At 47.9% G+C, this 20579-nt stretch overlaps 1 protein-coding gene across 1 annotated transcript in view; it reads left to right on the top strand.

Annotated features, from left to right (window-relative positions):
• The window catches only part of RNF17 (ring finger protein 17), a 720374-nt gene that overhangs the window by 389891 nt on the left and 309904 nt on the right, over window positions 1-20579 (top strand). The window contains exon 21 of the mRNA XM_040339329.1: window positions 14521-14632. Within this exon, the coding sequence (XP_040195263.1) occupies window positions 14521-14632 (112 nt within the window). The remainder of the gene's footprint in view (window positions 1-14520; window positions 14633-20579) is intronic.

Below are 20579 nucleotides of genomic sequence, written 5' to 3'. Positions count from 1 at the left end.
CCCTTCTCTGCTCCTTTTCCCTTGATGCATTAACATTGCCACTGTCAGGTGGGAGGGGCCCTTCCTGAGGGGACTGTGTTATCTGGCCTGTGTTTTTTCTTTTTTGTTATGGGGCTTTCCTGTGAGGGGTTTTTCACTGTTAAAAAGCCCTAGGAGGCTTTTCCTGTTTAAACGCTGCATTTTTCCGCCATTTGGCACACAGGTCCCTGCAGATGCCGCACAGTTAACTCACGGTTCTTTTCCTCTCACACTGTGTGCTGAGAGTGAACGGCAGCGCTGGGCAGTCTCCTCCTGCGGTGAGTCCCCTTGGTACCCCCTGTCAGCGCAGCAAGTGCGTGAGAGGCCCTGAATAGGGCTCTAGGAGTTTTTGTTTATTTGTAAGGACAGGTGTGCATATTATACATACCCACTATGAAAATTATGTTATTTGGAGTCAGTATCTGGGTCCTTCCCCACATGCTGGTGGTGGCAGCATGTGTTATCACCTGGGATTCCCACATAGGTTTTATTGTTAGTCCTGGACACGTTTGTGCCAGGGTGGGTGTGGACGGGCGGTAAAAGAGTGCCCCCTTCCCCCGTTATCCCCTGGGGAATGCTCTGTTATGGAGCCATGGACCAGGTACCTGGGTAGTAAAAAAATAAAATAAAAAAAAAGCAGGACAAGGCATTTATGGGTGCGCTTTTTACTGCTGCAAGGGACTCTCTTAAGTTGGATAGTGCGGCTGGGTTTCCGCCGAGGGCTCGGTCTTTTTTGGATCACACAAATCAGACCACTCTGTGTAATTTTTTTCCTTCTGTGCCCTTCTTTGATAATTTCTAAGATGCGGAATGAGAAAAGCCGTCGAGGGCTTTTGTAGTCCCTCACCCCCGGGCGGTTCAGTGCCCCATGGAGGAGAGCCTTTTCAAAAGGTTGGCTTCTTCTCCGGTGGTGGACCCTCCGGGTGTCATGTATAGGTCACCACTCTCCCTATTGCGGGAACCCCCGCTTGTATGGATCTGACCGATAGAAGATCCGACGTACTGACCCGTTCCATGTTTACCATGCTGGGGTCTGACTTGCGGCCTATTGTGGCCACTACTCTGGGGTCTCAGTCGGCGCTGGCGCCATTTTTGGGAGGTTTTTCAATTGCATTGAAAACTCCCATTGGCGGCCATTTTGTAGTAGCCGCGCTATGGCGCAGCTTACATTGCGGTCAGCCTTTTTTCTGAACGCTCGGCGGCCATCTTGGAGTAGTCCTGACCCCTAGTGCTGTATACATCTTAAGGAGTGAGCATTTTGCACCAGACAGTGGAGGAGCAGCGACTCTCTCCCAAAGTTATTAGGCTAGCGGACCAGCTGGTCGAGGGCCTCATATAAGTCTGTGATGCTTCATTGAATGCTGCGCCCTTGTTATCCAGGACTTCTGTTTCAGAATGGTTTTATGCACACGGTGGTGTAGTGGTTAACTCCATTACTTGGCAGCAAGAGAGTCATTGTTTCAAATCCGGACACTAACTCCAATCTGCCTGGAGCTTACATTGTCGCTCCCTGTGTCTGCGTGGGTTTCCTCCGGGTACTCCGTTTTCCTCCAAAGGCATGTGTGCATACACCTACATAATATACATACACACTATGTGTGTGTATTATTTAGGGGCAACCCTCCCAGGCCGTCAAAGGCGCAGCTGTGGTACTAATCACGCCGGCACCCAAATCCTGCCAATATATGTAGCCTTCCCTCCCTGTCTCTAGGTGGGAGGGGCGGCTTGCAGGTTCACAATTAGGTGAAACCTCCCTGCTCTCCGACCAGTGGGTCTGCGAGGTTGTCTCTTCGAAGTACTAGATAGGGTTTCCTCCTATCCACAGAGCAAAGTTCTTTCCTCGTGTCTTTATCTCCCAGGCCGTAGGTCTGCCTTGGGCCCTGTGGGACTTGCTAAGCTGCGGGGGAATTTTACCTTTCCTGCAGGACGAGAGGTTTGGGGTTTTCTATGGGCCTCAGGCCCTAAATACCTTTGTGAATGTTGGGTAGTTCCGCATGGAATCCATTCGTTCAGTGGTAGCTGCGCTCCATCCGAGGGACGTCCTGGCATCCTCTGACATCAAGGACGCATGCATGCATGTCCCGTTTTGTCACATGTCAGTGTTTTTTTCTGTGCTTTGTGATGAGAAAGGGTCTCTGTCATCCTGTGGCACTCCCTTTTGATCTGGCGTCAGCACCATGGGTTTTCAGCTAGGTGCTCGCACTTATCCTAACTTTGTTGGGACAGCGAGGCTTTGCCTCATTGGCTACTTGGACGACTTTCTTCTGAGAGCAGCTTCTGTCTCAGACCTAGTGGATGTGTTATTCCCATTCAGGCCCTCCGAAGATTCGGGTGGGTGTTAAACGTTTAGGCCAGAAGGTGTAGCTCAGTGGCAGCAAGCCTGCCCTCCATGTGTGCGACCCAGAGTTCAAATCCTGGGCATGCTAGGTTCCAACTCAGCGTTGGAGTATCTAGGGTTGATCCGGACTCCTCGTGGCGAAGGTTCTTCTTCCCCTGGAGAAATTGCAGACTCTTCAGTCTGCGGTGAAGGTATTGGCATCACGCAATCGGTCTTCTCTCCGGGCGCCTGCTGGTCCGGGGCCTGTGGGTAGCCTCCTTCAAGGCGGTACTGTATGCCCAGTTCCACACTTAGGTTTTCCAGGGGAAATACTGTCCAGGTGGTAAAAATCTCCTGTCTCTGAAATCATCAGATTCCGGTGCGCCACCTAGTCAGAGTCTCTCTGAGTTAATGACAGAGATCCCCGACTCTTCGGTCCGGGAAGTCATTTCTTCCTTCCAGTGGTCGGTGTTTACGACGGATGCCAGCTCACGGGTTGTGAACCTGGAGTCTGCCCTGAGTCGCTGGACTACGGCCACACCTCCCTGAATGTGCCCGCTCTCGTCTGGTCTCGGTAGCTACCCAGGGTCGGGCCTGGCTAGTGCCTGGGTGGGAGATTGCCTGGGAATACTGTTCATTGTCCTACTATTTTAGGCGATTGAGGTTGCAAGGTTGTCCGATCTGGTTTCAGCCAGACAACGCCACGGCCGTGGCTTCAGTCTACCATCAGGTATGCCGGCAGGCGGACTACTGGAGTTACCAGATGCTGGACCAGGGTGACTGGTCTTTGTGCTTGGCATGTTTCGGCTCCCTTACAGGGCATGGATCTCCTGGCCGCTCGTCTCCATCGCAAGGGTGTCGAAGTTAGTGGCCAGGTCTAGTGATCTGGTACAGATGCGTCAGTCGCGCTGGTGGCCTTGTGGGGTCTGTATCGGCTACTTTTTGCCATTCCTCCATTGTAGTTGCTTCCTCGGAGGCTGAGGAGATCCCGATGATTCTAATCGCTCCAGATTGACCTTGGCGTCCTTGGTACGCCGATATCGGGCGCCTGGCAGCAGAGGTACCCTGGCGGTTGCCAGGGCAGCAGGTCCCTCTGTCTCGAGGTCCCATACTTCCTCCTGTTGTACAGTCACTGACTTGCTCAACATGGCTATTGGAAGCCAGACTTTATGTGTACCAGGTCTGTCTGACTTGGTCATCTCAACAATGCTGAGGGCACGGTATCTTCTTCCGGATGATCTACCGTCACACCGGGCAGGCCTACATCTCTTGGTGCGAAGGGATGGAGTGACGTCCACGGAGGTACTCGGTGTCCAAGGTCCTGCTGTTTTTACAGCTTGGAGTAGATCTAAAAATTGGCTTAAAGCACCGTTGGGAGCAGATTTCAGCCTTGCTGTGGCCTTTTTGCGCCCGTCCCTGGTGGGTCCCTTTTTGTGTGCAGGGGGTTTGGTCATATACTTTCCCCTCTGACCCATTTCTTCCCCCATGAGTTTTGACTCTGGTGCTCTCGGTTCTTCAGGAACCTTCCTTTTGGAAACATCCGAGAGATTTTCTCTTGACACTATCTCAGAAGGTGGCCCCTTTAGTGGCCTTTACCTCGCTAGAGGTGTTTTCTGAAGTTGGCGGTCTTGTCTTGCAAGCCGCCATGCTTGATCCTCCATAAGGATTAGGTGATGGTGCGCCCGTGACCGTCCCTTCTTCCGAAGGTGGTTTTGGCCTTTCGCTGGAATAAGGACATTGTTCTTCTATCCTCAGCCGGCGCATCCTAAGGAGGTTGCCTTTAATACTTTAGGCGTGGTACGCGCTTTGCGGGTATACCAGCCTGCTACGGCTCCGTTTCAGAGTTCTGACTCTCTTTTGTGTCGGTGTCTGGTCCACAAAATGGCCTGGCGGTCTCCTCGACCACCATTTCTCGGTGGATCAGGCAGGCCGTCGTATAGGCCTATGCTCTTAAGGGGCGGGCCCCTCTTTCCGGTCACGGCATTTTCGACCAGGGCAATTGGTGCTTCCTGTTTTTTTTTCCGACATCATGCATCGGTCTCATAGGTGTGCGAGGCGGCGACTTGCTCGTCCGTTCACGCTTTTTCCAGAGTTTACATGGTTGCTGTGAGTGCATCTTCTGATGCTTTTTTTCGGCCGCTAGTTTTTGCCGGCGGCTGTTTAAAGTTGCACCTCCTCCGTTGAGGAGCTCTGCTTGTTTTGGGGTGAATTTAAAATTGGTTTTACTGATATATTTCCCACCCCTAGTTTTTGACACTGCTTGGGAACGTCCCACTTGTCAAGATTTGAGGAGTTGTGTCCGTCCATGGACGATTAGAGAAAATAGGATTTTTTTGTACTCACCGTAAAATCCTTTTCTCTGAGTCCATGGACGGACACAACACCCACCCCTCCTTTTTAGGTTTGTACTGCTTGTTACGAACTGAGGCTACATCTGCAGTGAGGAGGGTTTATACTGGAGGGACCCCGCCCCTTGACGGGGCTGTTCAACTCTGTTAATGTAACATGTATTTAATTATCTGACATGTTTCTGCCTAGTCCTCTCCTGTAAACAGGGAACATAACCACTTGTCAAGATTTAAGAGCTGTGTCCGTCATGGACTCAGATAAAAGGATGTTACGGTGAGTACAAAAAATTCTATTTTCACACAAATGAACTTTCTTTTGGTGGTAGTTAACCACTTCATTACTGGGCACTTAAACCCCCTTCGTGCCAAGACCAATTTCAGCTTCAGTCGCTGACGCATTTTGATATGACAATTTGCGCGATCATACAACACTGTACCTAAATTATATTTCTATATATTTTTTCCACAAATAGAGCTTTTCTTTTGGTGGTATTTGATCATCACTGCAATTTTTTTTTTTTTGCGCTATATACAAAAAGACAGAACATTTTGAAAAAAAAAAACACTATTTTTTTAAGTTTTTGTATAATAATATCCCATTTTTTTTTTTTTTTAAAGATATTTTTTTCCTCGTTTAGGCCAATACGTATTCTTCTACATTTTTTGTTAAAAAAAATCACGATAAGCGTATATTGATTGGTTTGCGCAAAAGTTATAGCGCCTACAATATAGGAGATAGATTTATGATTTTTTTTTCTTTTACTAGTAGTGGCGGCGATCTGCGTTTTTTTTTTTTTTGTCAGGCTTGCGATATTGGGTTGACATATCAGACACTTTTGACAACAATTTTTGGGCCATTCACATTTATACAGCGATCAGTGCTATAAAAAATGCACTAATTACTGTATAAATGTGACTGACAGGGAAGTGGTTAACACTAGGGGGTGAGGAAGGGGTTTAAATGGATCCCTGGGTGTATTCTAACTGTGGTGGAGGGGGGACTGAACTGGGGGAGGTGACCGATGCTGTGTCCCTATGTACAAGGGACACAGCATCGTCTCATCTCTCCCTGACAGGACGTGGAGCTCTGTGTTTACACACAGAGCTCCACGTCCCTGCTGTCAACCGCCAATCGCGGGTACTTGGAGGATATGGCGGCCGTCAGGCACGCGCATCTGCATCTCAGCGATGCGCCGGGCACGGTGTTTCCCCGCTGCGCGCGCAGGGAATGCACATAAAAGGACGTCCAGGGACATCCACCCGGCAGTTGAGAGCCGCGCTGTGGACGTCCTTCAACAGTGTTTTTTATTTTTGCGCTATAAATATATATAAAGAAAAAAAAATTCTTAGTTATACAATGTAGCAAGTTTTTCTTCATAAATGCTGGCCAAAAGTTTTATACTGCTATATTTGTTGGATTAAAATAACCCAAATCAGTGTATATTATTTGGTCTTTGTGGAAGTTTGTGAGTCTACAAGCTATGGTGCCAGTTGCTGAAAATTGTTCACACCTGATGTACTGACGGCCTATCTCATTACTTGAGACACTAACAAGCCAGGACACTACAGATACCCCCCCCCCCCCAAATGACCCCTTTTTGGAAAGTAGACATGCCAAGGTATTTAGTAAGAGGCATTGTGAGTTTTTTGAAGTTGTTATTCTTTCCCACAATTCTTTTGCAAAATTAAGATTTCCCCCACAAAATTGTTTTATCAGGTTATTTCTCCCATACAGAATATGCATACTTGCAACTCCACCCCAAAAAATATTCTGCTACTCCTGAGTATGGCGATGCCTGGCCACATAGAGAGACCCAAAATGCAGGGAGCACTGTCAGATGTTCTAGGGACATAATTTACACATCTAATTTCTAGATTTACACTTTTCAATGCCCTGAAGCACCACGATAATGGAAATGACCCTATTTTGGAAAGCAAACATCCGAACGTATATTCGGTGAGGCATCATGATGTAATTTTTTTCCCACAAAAAAAAAAAATCTGGAAAGAAAATGAAAACACTTTTTTATTTTTTTATTTATTTTTTTACACAAAGTTGCCAGTTCATAAGACATTTCTAAAACTTAGCATGTACATAGCAAAAATTCCACTCCAAAATACATTTTAATACTCCCGAGTATGGCGATGCCATCAAGTAAGAATTTTATAGAGGCCCAACATGCATGGAGCACCGTCAGTTGTTCTAGGAACATAAAATACACATTTAATTTCCTGACTACCTATTTCACTTTTGTAAGGCACTCTAGGGCATGGATGAAGGCATGTGTGGCACGGATGAGCACTGTATGGCACGGATGGGTATGGAATTAATAGAAAAATTCTATGCTATACACATAAACAATAGCAGCCAGCACTACAATCTTAACATATATTGTGTGAATAAAGTGAAAACCGTACAGTGCTAAGAATCAAATGTTGAGTATTGACATCAACATACTTTGATATTCAAAATAAATCATGATTAACCTATATAAAAAACTCAACAACATCATCTGATGATATTTCTCTAAGTGCACTGTGCAAATTGTAAATCAACATTGGTAGTATAGTCCCATTGGTGATTAACCACTTCCCCGCCCGGTCTATAGGAAATAGACGTCCGGGAAGTGGTTACCAAATCCTGACAGGACGTTTCTCGAAAGTCCTGCAGGACAATGCCTAGCGCGCGCCCCGCGGGGGCGCGCAGCTCGGTGATCGGGGACGGCGTGTGTCCCCTCGACACATCGCTTCCCCCGATCACGGTAAACAGCCAATTTCATTGGCTGTTTACCACGTGATCAGCTGTGCAAAGACGCAGCTGATCACATGTCAAAACAAACTCGGCGGCGGCGTGCTCCGTGCACGCCGCCAGAGGCTTGCAGAGCGGGGATCGGGGAAGGGCGCGTGTCCCATGGACACAGCGCTTCCCCGATCAGGGTAAACAGCCAATGAAATTGGCTGTTACCCACGTGACCGCTGTGTCCAATCACAGACGGTCACAAATGTATACAAACAGGGCAGTTAGTACCTGATCTCTGATCTCTCCTCACACACCGATTTGTGAGGAGAGAGCAGGGATCAGTAAGTGAGATCATGTAGTTTGTTACTGTAGTTTGTGCACAACACAGCCCCCCCCCCCCACCAATAAAGAGGGACCTGACTCAGCCCACCTGTCAATCAGCCCACCTGTCAATCAGCCCCACCAATCAATCAGCCCACCTGTCAATCAGCCAATCTGTCATCAGCGGTATCCTACCGCCATCAGTACCACCACCACCCGTACCGCCATCGGTACCCGCCGCCACCCATACTGCCCACCACCCGTACCGGCTGCCTACCCTTACCGCCATCTGTACCGCTGCCACCCTTACCGCCATCTGTACCGCTTGCCACCCGTACCGCCATCGGTACCCCGCCGCCACCTGTACCGCCGCCACCCGTACCACCACCACCCCTACCACCGCCATCAGTACCACCACCCGTACCACAACCATCGGTACCAACACCACCCGTACCACCGCCATCGGTACCACCACACATTCCTGCCACTAATACCTCCATTGATACCGCCACACAGGCTACCAGTACCGCCATCTGTACCACCAACACCCGTACCAACACCACCACCCGTACCACCGACACCGGTACCAACCACCCATACCGCCATCGGTACCACCACCCGTGCCACCACCCCATACCGCCAACGGTACCACCACCCACCACCCAAACCGCCATCGTACCACCACCACCCGTACCGCCATCGGTACCACCACCACCCGTACCGCCATCGGTACCGCACCACCACCCGTACCGCCATCGGTACCGGTACCACCAACCACCTGTACCAACAACCACCACCCGTACCACCGCCATCGGTACCCCCGCCACCACCCGTACCGCCATCGGTACCGCGGGCATCGTACCACCACCACCCGACCGCCATCGTACAACCACCATCCGTACCAACCACCACCACCTGTACCACCGACATCGGTACCACCACCCATACCGCCAACGGTACCACCACCACCACCACCCAAACCGCCATCGGTACCACCACCACCCGTACCGCCATCGGTACCACCACCACCACCCATACCCGCCACTAATACCTTTATCGGTACCACCACACAGGCCACCAGCAGTACTATTACGCAGTCCCAACAAGTAAGTACTGCCATACTGCCATAATGTCCAAAAGGCATTAATCACAACCGAGGAGGCATTTGTCATTATTTCCACCATGTCGGATAACAGGCGAGGAGCTCTCATTATCCGATTCCTTGATTCGGAATACGAGCCAGTGGAGGATACTGGCTCAGAGTCAGAGTATGAGTCCCGGAGGAAACCGTCCCTCCCAAAAGAATGCGATCGGGACAAGTTCAGGACCAAGATCAGGACCAAGATCAGGACCAAGATCAGGACCAAGAGCTGCAGATCTGCCCAGCACCAGCAGCGCCATAACCCCAGGAAGAGGAGCCCAGTACAAATAATGGAAATACACGCCCAACTCGAAGAATCCTGCCCCAGTCCTACCTTCCCGATGCCCTGGCAAACCCCTTATGGGTTGCCTGCCAACTCAGGATCCGCTATCACCCCCCTTTCATCTACCGCACAGCCAGGTGTGCAGCCCGACACTACAGATTTTTCCTCGAATTTGATTATTTTTTGTTTATTTTTCCCAAAGATTTTATGCAGAATATAGTGGATCAAACCAATATATATGCATTCCCAATTTATTGCCGCCAACCCATTCTTCCTACGGCCCGCATGGTTCCAGTGGGCGCGTCTAACATGGGAAGAATTTAAAATGTTTTTGGGCCTTATGTTCAATATGGGACTTACAAAGAAGAATGAAGGCCATTCATATTGTCTACACGCCCCATTGAACACATGCCTATATTTTCCTCTGTCATGTCCAGGACAAGATACGACATGATAATGCGTTTTCTCCACTTTAATGACAATTCACAGTGCCCTCACCCGATATCATCCCCACTACTATAAATTATACAAAAATACGCCCCCTAATCAATGCCTTTTCCCAGAGATTTGCAGAAGTTTTCATCCAGACCAAAACATTTGTGTGGACGAGTCCCTCATCCATTTCACTGGCCGACTGCACTTCAAGCAGTACATCCCAAACAAGAGAGCCAGGTATGGTTAAAATTAAATAAATTATGCGATCGAGCCACTGGATATGTGTTCACATTCAGGATCTACGAAGGCAAAGACTCCCAGCTCCAGCCCCGTGATTGCCCCACATATATTGGAACCAGTGGGAAAAATTGTCTGGGAGTTGGCATACCCCCTGTTCGGAAAAGGCTATCATTTATATGTTGATAATTATTATACCAGCCTGCCCCTTTTTCGTCACCTTTACAGCAAGCAAACCCGGCCTGCGGTACCTTAAAAAAAAACCGGAAGGGATTCCCACAAAATTTGTGACCAAAAATTAGAAAACTGGAGAATCGTCATTCATGAGGAACGAGGAGGTGTTGGCCATGAAGTGGAGGGACAAGAAAGATGTCCACATCCTCTCTACCATCCACAATGACACCATGGTGGAGATCCAAAGACGACACGGCCCTATTACAAAGCCCGAATGTGTTCACGATTACAATTTGTACATGGTGGGGTGGATTTAAATGACCAGATGCTACAGCCCTACTTACAACAAGAAAGTCCTATTTTTGGCACAAAAAAGTTGCGTTTCACTTGTTTCACATGGCCCTTTATAATTCGTTTTGTCTGCTACCAAAAAGCCAATCAGCCAACTCAAAACCACAAATCTACCTCAGATATATCAAGGATATCATTGAAGCTCTCATTTATCAACAAGATCCCGTCCCAGGAAGCATTCGCTCTGATTGTGTGAGTCGCTTCACGAGCGACACTTTCCCTTTAGCATCCCCCCCACAGAATCTGGGAAGAAAACGCCAAAAAAAATGCCGTGTATGCAGCAGAGCAGGAGTAAGAAGAGACACCACCTGTTACTGTCCTGATTGTCCCTCCAACCTGGCCTGTGCCTGGGACAGTGCTTCAAAACGTATCATACATCCATCCAATATTATTCCCCTTATTATTAACAGACTGCCATTTCCCCATTTGCCTGCTACCATGTAACTACCTTCCATGTTAATTAACTGACCCTGGCCTGTTTACCGACGATGTCTTTGCTTGCCGATTTAAACCACGTTTCTGACCTCCACGTGCACCAACCTCAGCCTGTTACCAACGATGTCTTTGCTTGCCGATTAACCACGTTCTGACCTCCATGTGTACCAACCTCAGTCTGTTTACCGATGATGCCTCGGCCTGCCGATTTAAACCACGTTTCTGACTTCCACGTGCACCGACCTTGGCCTTTAATCTACCACGTTTTTGCCTGCCACTTGGACTGATCTTTTGGCCATTTACTTTTAGTACACAGGGTCTCTCATATGTGAGGGCTTCAGAAAAGCGTTCTGAGTAGAGAAAACCAGTTAGTTTTTAGTTTTCTGTGCTCCCAGAACAGGTCTGGTTGCCCGGAGGCTTCAAAGCGATTTGGGTGGGAGAAGCCTCTACCCCTGTCCCTAAGCTTGACGGTCCTTCCTGCTGCCTGGACCAATGCTTGGCTGTGCTGACCATATTACTGCCTGTAATGACCCATGACATTATGGACCATGTTTCTTCCTGCTGCTTGGACTAATACTTTGGCTGTGTTGATCATATATCTGCCTGCTGCCTCTACTGACTTTGCACAGTATTTCTGCTGGGACACCTCTGCCTACTACCTGGACCTGTGCTTTTGGCGGTGCTTTGGCTGTGCTTTGGCTGTGCTCTGGCTGTGCTGACAGTTTCTCTGCCTGTACGAACTATGGACAGTATTCCTGCCTGCTGCCTGAATGATTGCTTTTGTTGTCGCTGACCTCATCCCTGTCTGCTGCCTGGACTGATGCTCTCCTCTGTGGACCACTGCACTTCTAAAACCACAGGTAATCTTTTGTTATTGGTATGTACCTGCTATGTGTTAGATATATGAAGGGCCTTCAAAAATGTGATTGTAGTCAGAAAATGATATGTGCAATTAATGCTGCTAGAATGCCTGGAAGTGCTACTTAGATGTTGGGGCCTCTGTATGTGGTCCAGGCTGTGTAAAAGTCCCACACATTTGTATCGCCATACTCAGGAGGAGTAGCGGAATGCATTTTGGGGTGTCATGTTTGCTATGTATTAGCTATGTGTTAGAAATAACTTATAAATGGACAACTTTGTGTAAAAAAAAAGCATTTTCGATTTTTTTTTCCACATTTCCCAAAAATTACTGGAAAAAAATGAACCGTTTAAAAGACTCATATTGCTTCATAGATTATACGTTGGGGGGGTTTAGCTTTCCAAATGGGGTCATTTTGTGGGTAATCCATTGTCCTGGTGTTCCAGGGCCTTCAAAAGTGTAATAGGGTTGTCAACTAGTTAGATGTGCAATTTATGCTCTAAAACCCTGATGGCGCTCCCTGGCATGTTGGGCATCGGTATGTGGCCAGGCAGTGAAAAAGTCTCACACATGGGGTATCGTTTTACTCAGGAGGAGTAGCAGAATGTATTTTGGGGTGTCATTTTTGCTATGTACATCTATGTGTTGGAAAATATCTTATCAATGGACAACTTTGTGTAAAAAATATGCGATTTCATTTTTTTTCCACATATTCCAAAAAATTCTGGAAAAAAATGAACCGTTCAAAAGACTCATTATGCCTCATAGATTATACGTTGGGGTGTTAGCTTTCCAAAATGGGGTCATTTTGTGGGTAATTCCATTGTCCTGGTGTTCCAGGGCCTTCAAAAGTGTAATAGGTTGTCAACTAGTTAGATGTGCAATTTATGCTCCTAAAACCCCTGATGGCGCTCCCTGCATGTTGGGCATCGGTATGTGGCCAGGCAGTGAAAAAGTCTCACACATGGGGTATCGTTTTACTCAGGAGGAGTAGCAGAATGTATTTTGGGGGTCATTTTTGCTATGTACATGCTATGTGTTGGAAATATCTTATCAATGGACAACTTTGTGTAAAAAATATGCGATTTCATTTTTTTTCCACATATTCCAAAAAATTCTGGAAAAAAATGAACCGTTCAAAAGACTCATTATGCCTCATAGATTATACGTTGGGGTGTTAGCTTTCCAAAATTGGGTCATTTTGTGGGTAATTCCATTGTCCTGGTGTTCCAGGGCCTTCTAAAGTTGTAATAGGTTGTCAACTAGTTAGATGTGCAATTTATGCTCCTAAAACCCCTGATGGCGCTCCCTGCATGTTGGGCATCGGTATGTGGCCAGGCAGTGAAAAAGTCTCACACATGGGGTATCGTTTTACTCAGGAGGAGTAGCAGAATGTATTTTTGGGGTGTCATTTGTGGTATGCACATGCTATGTGTTGGAAATATCTTATCAATGGACAACTTTGTGTAAAAAAAAATGTGTTTTAATTTTTTTTCCACATATTCCAAAAACTTCTGGAAAAAAATGAACCGTTCAAAAGACTCATTATGCCTCATAGATTATACGTTAGGGTGTTTAGCTTTCCAAAATGGGGTCATTTTGTGGGTAATTCCATTGTCCTGGTGTTCCAGGGCCTTCTAAATTGTAATAGGTTGTCAACTAGTTAGATGTGCAATTTATGCTCCTAAAACCCCTGATGGCGCTCCTGCATGTTGGGCATCGGTATGTGGCCAGGCAGTGAAAAAGTCTCACACATGGGGTATCGTTTTACTCAGGGAGAGCAGCAGAATGTATTTTGGGGTGTCATTTGTGGTATGCACATGCCATGTGAGAGAAATAAGCTATTACAATGAAACTTTTGTGAAATTTTTTTAAATAAAAAATAAAAATCTTAATTTTGCAAAGTGTTTTGGGAAAAAATTACAACTTCAAATAACTCACCATGCCTCTTACTAAATACCTTGGGATGTCTACTTCCAAAAAGGGGTTATTTGGGGGGCATTTTGTACTTTCCTGGCTTGTTAGGGTCTCAAGAAATGAGATAGGCCTTCAGTACATCAGGTGTGATCATATGTGATAATTTATTATGATTTGCACTATAGCTTGTAGACTCTAAAACTTTCACACAGACCAAATAATTTCCAAAAAATTTGGGTTATTTTTATCAAAGACATGTAGCAGTATAAATTGTGGCCAAAATTTATGAAGAAAAAATTAATATTTTGCAAAATTTTATCACAGAAACTAAGAAAAAAACATTTTTTTCAAAAATTTCGGTCTTTTTTCATTAATAGCGCAAAAAATAAAAAACCCAGAGGTGATCAAATACCACCAAAAGGAAGCTCTATTTGTGGGAAAAAAAGGACAAAAAAATCATTTGGGTACAGTGTTGCATGACTGAGTAATTGTCATTCAAAGTGTGAGAGCCCTGAAAGCTGAAAATTGGTCTGGTAAGGAGAGTGTTTAAGTGCCCAGTATGGAAGTGGTTAAAACATTATTCCATTAATATATATTGATGGGAAGGATCCAGGAGTGTAGGACTAAAGGAGTCGCCGCTGTGTATGCATCCTCCACCCCAGGGACACAGATTAAATACGCTTACCGGAAGGTGGCATCAATCGGGCATGTGAGAACAAAACTCTGGATAGCGAGTGTTGCAATGCCTCCTCCTCTTCAGCATAGCCACCTCAGGCAACCATCAGGGGTACGGCAGGCCTGCCTGACATTGGATTTCCTATAGCTGCATTTGCACAGTCTTGAGATTGCTTCCTTATCAAAATCAGTAAGACTAGGGTATATAGTCTGATTTTAGCATCATTTGTTCTGACAACCACCTTTTTTTTTTTTTTTTTTTTTTATAGGTATGTTTGTAGAAAATAAGCTGTCAGTTGAGCTGTTTGATGTCAATCCAGCAAGTGTGATGAGCATTAACAGCATTCTGGTTAACAATAATGTTGCTGCATTCATACCTTGGTGAGTTTATTTCCCCTTTCTTTTTGTGAATACCAGTTGTTTAAGTAAATAATAAAACTATTATCCTCCTTTATGCCCGATAAGCATATTCTGGAGTCATCTGAAATATTGACTTGAAAAAATTGATTAACCACTTACCCCCCGGACCATATTGCTGCCCAAAGACGAGTACTTTTTGCGATTCGGGACTGCGTCGCTTTAACAGACAATTGCGCGGTCGTGCGACGTGGCTCCCAAACAAAATTGGCGTCCTTTTTTTCCCACAAATAGAGATTTCTTTTGGTGGTATTTGATCACCTCTGCGGTTTTTAGTTTTTGCGCTATAAACAAAAATAGAGCAACAATTTTGAAAAAAATGAATATTTTTTACATTTTGCTATAATAAATATCCCCCAAAAATATATAAAAAAACTTTTTTTTCCCTCAGTTTAGGCCGATACGTTTTCTTCTACATATTTTTTGTAAAAAAAAAATCGCAATAAGCGTTTATTGATTGGTTTGCGCAAAAGTTATAGCGTTTACAAAATAGGGGGTATTTTTATGTCATTTTTATTATATTTTTTTTACTAGTAATGGCAGCGATCAGCGATTTTTTTTTTCCGGTACTGCGACATTATGGTGGACACTTTTGACACATTTTGGGACCATTGGCATTTTTATAGCGATCAGTGCTATAAAAATGCATTGGATTACTATAAAAATGCCACTGGCAGTGAAGGGGTTAACACTAGGGGGCGGGGAAGGGGTTAAGTATGCCTGGGTGTGTTCTTACTGTGGGGGGGGGTGGCCTCACTAGGGGAAACACTGATCCTCGGTTCATACATTGTATGAACCGAAGATCAGCATTTCCCCTGCTGACAGGACCGGGAGCTGTGTGTTTACACACACAGCTCCCGGTCCCCGCTCTGTACCGAGCGATCGCGTGTGCCCGGCGGCGATCGCGCCCACCGGGCACACGCACGGGAGGCGGGGGGCGCACTGGGAGAGAGGACGTCATACTACGTGCTCTCGCCCAGCCGAGCCAACTTATCGACGTATAACGGCGGTGGGCGGTCAGCAAGTGGTTAATAGGGTTTATAATATTTCAATATCTGTAAAGTTTGGTTTGCCGCTATAACATATTAATCAGGTACGCTGGCACTGTTACATTTGGTACAGTTTTGGATTTTCTTGCGGTTCCAGTTAAAAACAATAAATTCTGGCGTATGATTTTTTTTTTCTATGTAATACAGTAGGTGTTTGTGATATTGTGTTTTTAGCACGACAGCATCGCGCTGATTCTCGGCGACATGGTGCCGAGATCTCGCCGACATCTTACACTCACTGGAATAGTGACAGCACATCCCAGCAAGCGCGTCATAGAGCGACGGGAGATCCGACTTGGATTCCCGCCAATTCTACACGTGTGCGGCGTTTGTTATGAATCCTGAGGGGGAAGTCCCCGCCGGATTTTAAATAAAAATCCGGCATGGGTTCCCCCCTCAGGAGCATACCGGGCCCTTAGGTCTGTTATGGGTTGTAAGGAGAGCCCCCCTACGCCGAAAAAAACGGCGTAGGGGGTCCCCCCTACAATCCATACCAGACCCCGTATCCAAAGCACGCTACCCGGCCAGCCAGGAAGGGAGTGGGGACGAGCGAGCCCCCCCCCCCCCCATCCTGAGCCGTACCAGGCTGCATGCCCTCAACATGGGGGGGTTGGGTGCTCTGGGGCAGGGGGGCGCACTGCCCCCTGTCCCCATGTTGATGAGGACAGGGCCCCTTCCCGACAACCCTGGCCGTTGGTTGTCGGGGTATGCGGGCGGGAGGCTTATCGGAATCTGGGAGCCCCCTTTAATAAGGGGGCCCCCAGATACCGGCCCCCCACCCTAAGTGAATGAGTATGGGGTACATCGTACCCCTACCCATTCACCTGCAAGAAAAGTGGTAAAAACACAAATAAACCACACAGGGTATTAAAAATATTTTATTAGTCTGCTCCGGAGGCCTCCCCTGTCTTCTTTAGCTCTTTTACCAGGGTAGGCTTCTTCTTCCGATTTCCGGGGGTCTTCTCCTGCTCTCCGGGGTCTTCACCGCTCTTCTGTGACGTCTTCTCCGCTCCGGGGGTCTTCTCAGGTCTTCTCCGCTCCGGGGGTCTTCTCAGCTCTGGGGGGGTCTTCTTCTATATTCGCCGCTCTCCGCTCTTGACTCGGCGCACCCCGGTTCTTCCTCCCGCTGTCCGGTTCCTTCTCCTTCAGGGCTGGCCGCCGCTATACTGGCGGCGGTCAGTCCGCTCTTCTGTAACGTCATCTTCTTCTCTTCTCGTCTTCCGTCTTCTCCAGATGTTGACACGCCGGCCGGCTCTTCTCGCTGCAATGACTTGCGCCCGGCTTGCGTCGGATTTATATAGGCCTCACAGTCCCATCATGCTCTGTACCTACCCATGTGATACCTACCCACGTGGGTAGGTATCACATGGGTAGGTACAGAGCATGATGGGACTGTGAGGCCTATATAAATCCGACGCAAGCCGGGCACACATCATTGCAGCGAGAAGAGCCGGCCGGCGTGTCAACATCTGGAGAAGACGAGAAGAGAAGATGACGTTACAGAAGAGCGGACTGACCGCCGCCAGTATAGCGGCGGCCAGCCCTGAAGGAGAAGGAACCGGACAGCGGGAGGAAGAACCGGGGTGCGCCGAGTCAAGAGCGGCGAATATAGAAGAAGACCCCCCCAGAGCTGAGAAGACCCCCGGAGCGGAGAAGACGTCACAGAAGAGCTGAGAAGACCCCCGGAGCGGAGAAGACGTCACAGAATAGCGGTGAAGACCCCGGAGAGCAGGAGAAGACCCCCGGAAATCGGAAGAAGAAGCCTACCCTGGTAAAAGAGCTAAAGAAGACAGGGGAGGCCTCCGGAGCAGACTAATAAAATATTTTAATACCCTGTGTGGTTTATTTGTGTTTTTACCACTTTTCTTGCAGGTGAATGGGTAGGGGTACGATGTACCCCATACTCATTCACTTAGGGTGGGGGGCCGGTATCTGGGGGCCCCCCTTATTAAAGGGGGGCTCCCAGATTCCGATAAGCCTCCCGCCCGCATACCCCGACAACCAACGGCCAGGGTTGTCGGGAAGGGGCCCTGTCCTCATCAACATGGGGACAGGGTGCTCTGAGGTGGGGGGGCCGCAGTGCGCCCCCCTGCCCCAGAGCACCCAACCCCCCATGTTGAGGGCATGCAGCCTGGTACGGCTCAGGATGGGGGGGGGGGGCTCGCTCGTCCCCACTCCCTTCCTGGCTGGCCGGGTAGCGTGCTTTGGATACGGGTCTGGTATGGATTGTAGGGGGACCCCCTACGCCGTTTTTTTCGGCGTAGGGGGGCTCTCCTTACAACCCATAACAGACCTAAGGGCCCGGTATGCTCCTGAGGGGGGAACCCATGCCGGATTTTTATTTAAAATCCGGCGGGGACTTCCCCCTCAGGATTCATAACAAACGCCGCACACGTGTAGAATTGGCGGGAATCCAAGTCGGATCTCCCGTTGCTTCTATGACGGCTCTGTCTCCATCGTGGCAAGCCAGCTCGGCGCTGGCTCCCGCGATGGGGCTCGTAGGTGGTCAATCTCGCCGAGAAAGGGAGCGAGATTGACACAATATCGAGTTCACCTACTGTATGAATAATTGTGTGAGTCTTTGTGTAGGGGACAAGGAGACTAAATGTAATGTGGACAATGCTTTTTTCCCCAAATTCATCTGAAACTGGACCGAATATCTTTTTCCCAACCCCGGCATCTCTAACTTTTGCCCTGGAATGTACTGTGCAGCATTCATTATATCTGTGGATCTTCATTTCAGTGTGTCGATAGCACATTAACCATTTGACCGTCAGAAGGTTTACCCCCCCCCCCCCCCTCTCATGACAGGCCATTTTTTTTATGACACTGCATTGCTTTTACTACTTCAGCCCTGGAAGGGCTTGCTCCTTTGATGACCAGGCCAATGTTTGCGATACGGCACTGCACCGCTTTACCTGACATTTGTGTGGCCAAGCGACGCTGTGTCCAAACAAAATTGACATATTTTTTTCCCACAAATAGAGCTGTCTTTTGGTGGTAATTGATCACCTCTGCAGTTTTTATTTTTTGCATTTATATACAAAAAAAGCAACAATTAGAAATAAAAAGCAATATTTTTTTTACTTCTTGCTATAATATCCCCCCCAAAAAAATATAAAAAAATGTATTCCACATTATAGGCCAATATATAATTTTCTACATATTTTTGGTAAAATAATCGCAAAAAGTGTATATTGGTTTGCGCAAAAGTTATAACATCTACATAATAGTTAATAGATTTATGGCATTTTTATTATTTTAATTTCTCTTCCGTTCATGGACGGACATAGCAGCCTTTGACCTTAGGGTATTATATCCTTCCTTCCAGGAGAGATTAGGCTGAAAACAGCACTTTAAGTGTTAAAACACTTTCCTCGGTACAGCTCCTCCCAGGGGGCGTGGTCCCCTAGGTATAAACCCCACACTGCCTCAGCTGCTCCAGTTTTTTTCTGCCGAACGTCAGGAGGGACATGGCCTTCTGGAGTCCCTGTACTCTGTAATTTTTTTGCGATTTTTATTTTTTTTGCTTTTGTTTTGTTTTGTTCCTGCATTTTTGAATCCTGAGATTCTACTATCAACTGCCGACTGGGTGACGGGCTTGGTCTTGACTCTTGTAGTCCCCCCATGTTCGGCCATCGAGCGTGTGCCGGCCCTCAGCTCAGCTCTGGGACATCAATGACATGCCCCGTTGCTCCAGGGGTGGCCGGGGAACTACAGTTCCAGGGCACACATATGACCGGTCTCTATGGCCTTGTCACAGTGTGTCTGGCCGACAGCCATGCCGTTTAGCGGACGTTGGTTCTGTCCGGAATGCCTCCAGCCGGTGGTCGCAGGACGGGTAAGTAGGCCCCTTGCCCTGGCAAGGTGGTATGGCTGGTGCTTCCCTGGGGAAGTCGAATGAGGGTCCGCCCTGCTTTCTTCTCTCCCTCCTTCCCCATGCTGGGTGGCGGCTGTAAGGGGGGGGGGGAGCTCTTGGGGTTCTATCGCTACCGGGGACCGTGTGCTGTGAGGTGCTATGTTTTTTTTTGCATTTGGGGAGTTTCTGTATGTGCTGGCCGTGTTTTTTGCTGTGTCACTGTGTTTTTTAAACTGCGTATAGCCGCCATTTTGCCACGGATGCGGTTTACATGGTTTGGCATCCATTTTCTTGTAGCCCGTATGGTGTTTTTTACCTCCAGACGGCGGCCATCTTGGAAAAGTCTTAGCCTCTAGTGCCTGAAATAGCTAAGCAAAGCCCACAAATCACTTCCCGAGGGACAGCACAGCCAGCACTACTCAGCGCTTCAGCTCACACTGCAACCGGATGAGGTGGTGAGTTCCCTGGCGGTCCCCCTGCCTTCTGTTTTTGCAGCCGGGAGGTGACCGGTGGGTTTTTCTGCCTTGCCGTGCTAGGGAGGCATAGCGGTGGGGCAACGTGGAGCCTGAACCAGAACCTTTTACCCCAGCAATGCCTGAGTTAACCCTTAATGCCCCTGCCGCCTCTGTAGAGGCTATGACAGCAGTCCTTGAGGCGTTTCTCGCTAGGATTGAAGCGACTGGTGGCCAGGAAGGGGGTAAAAAGCGCCCCTTTGCTGAGCCTGCTTCTGGGGATGTCTCTGACACAGAATCAGGCCCTGCTATTGCGTCTGGCTCTGGTTCTGTCATGTCAGATGATGCAGGCTTAACCCACGCGGACAGTGAGGATGACTCTGCTTCAGGGTCAGTGCATGATAAGGACTTTGTTGGAGCTCTTATTTCTGCGGTGCGAGATACTCAGAAACTTGAGGATTTGGCGGAGACATCGGATGTGCAGGTCCCTTTTGGGTTCCGCAAGCCACCCCGCACCGCAAAAGTGTTTCCTTGTGTTCCATATCTGGACA

Source organism: Rana temporaria, chromosome 2 (assembly GCF_905171775.1).
Source record: "Rana temporaria chromosome 2, aRanTem1.1, whole genome shotgun sequence".
NCBI classification, from domain to species: Eukaryota; Metazoa; Chordata; class Amphibia; order Anura; family Ranidae; genus Rana; species Rana temporaria.
This window is presented reverse-complemented; position numbering and strand designations above follow the sequence as displayed.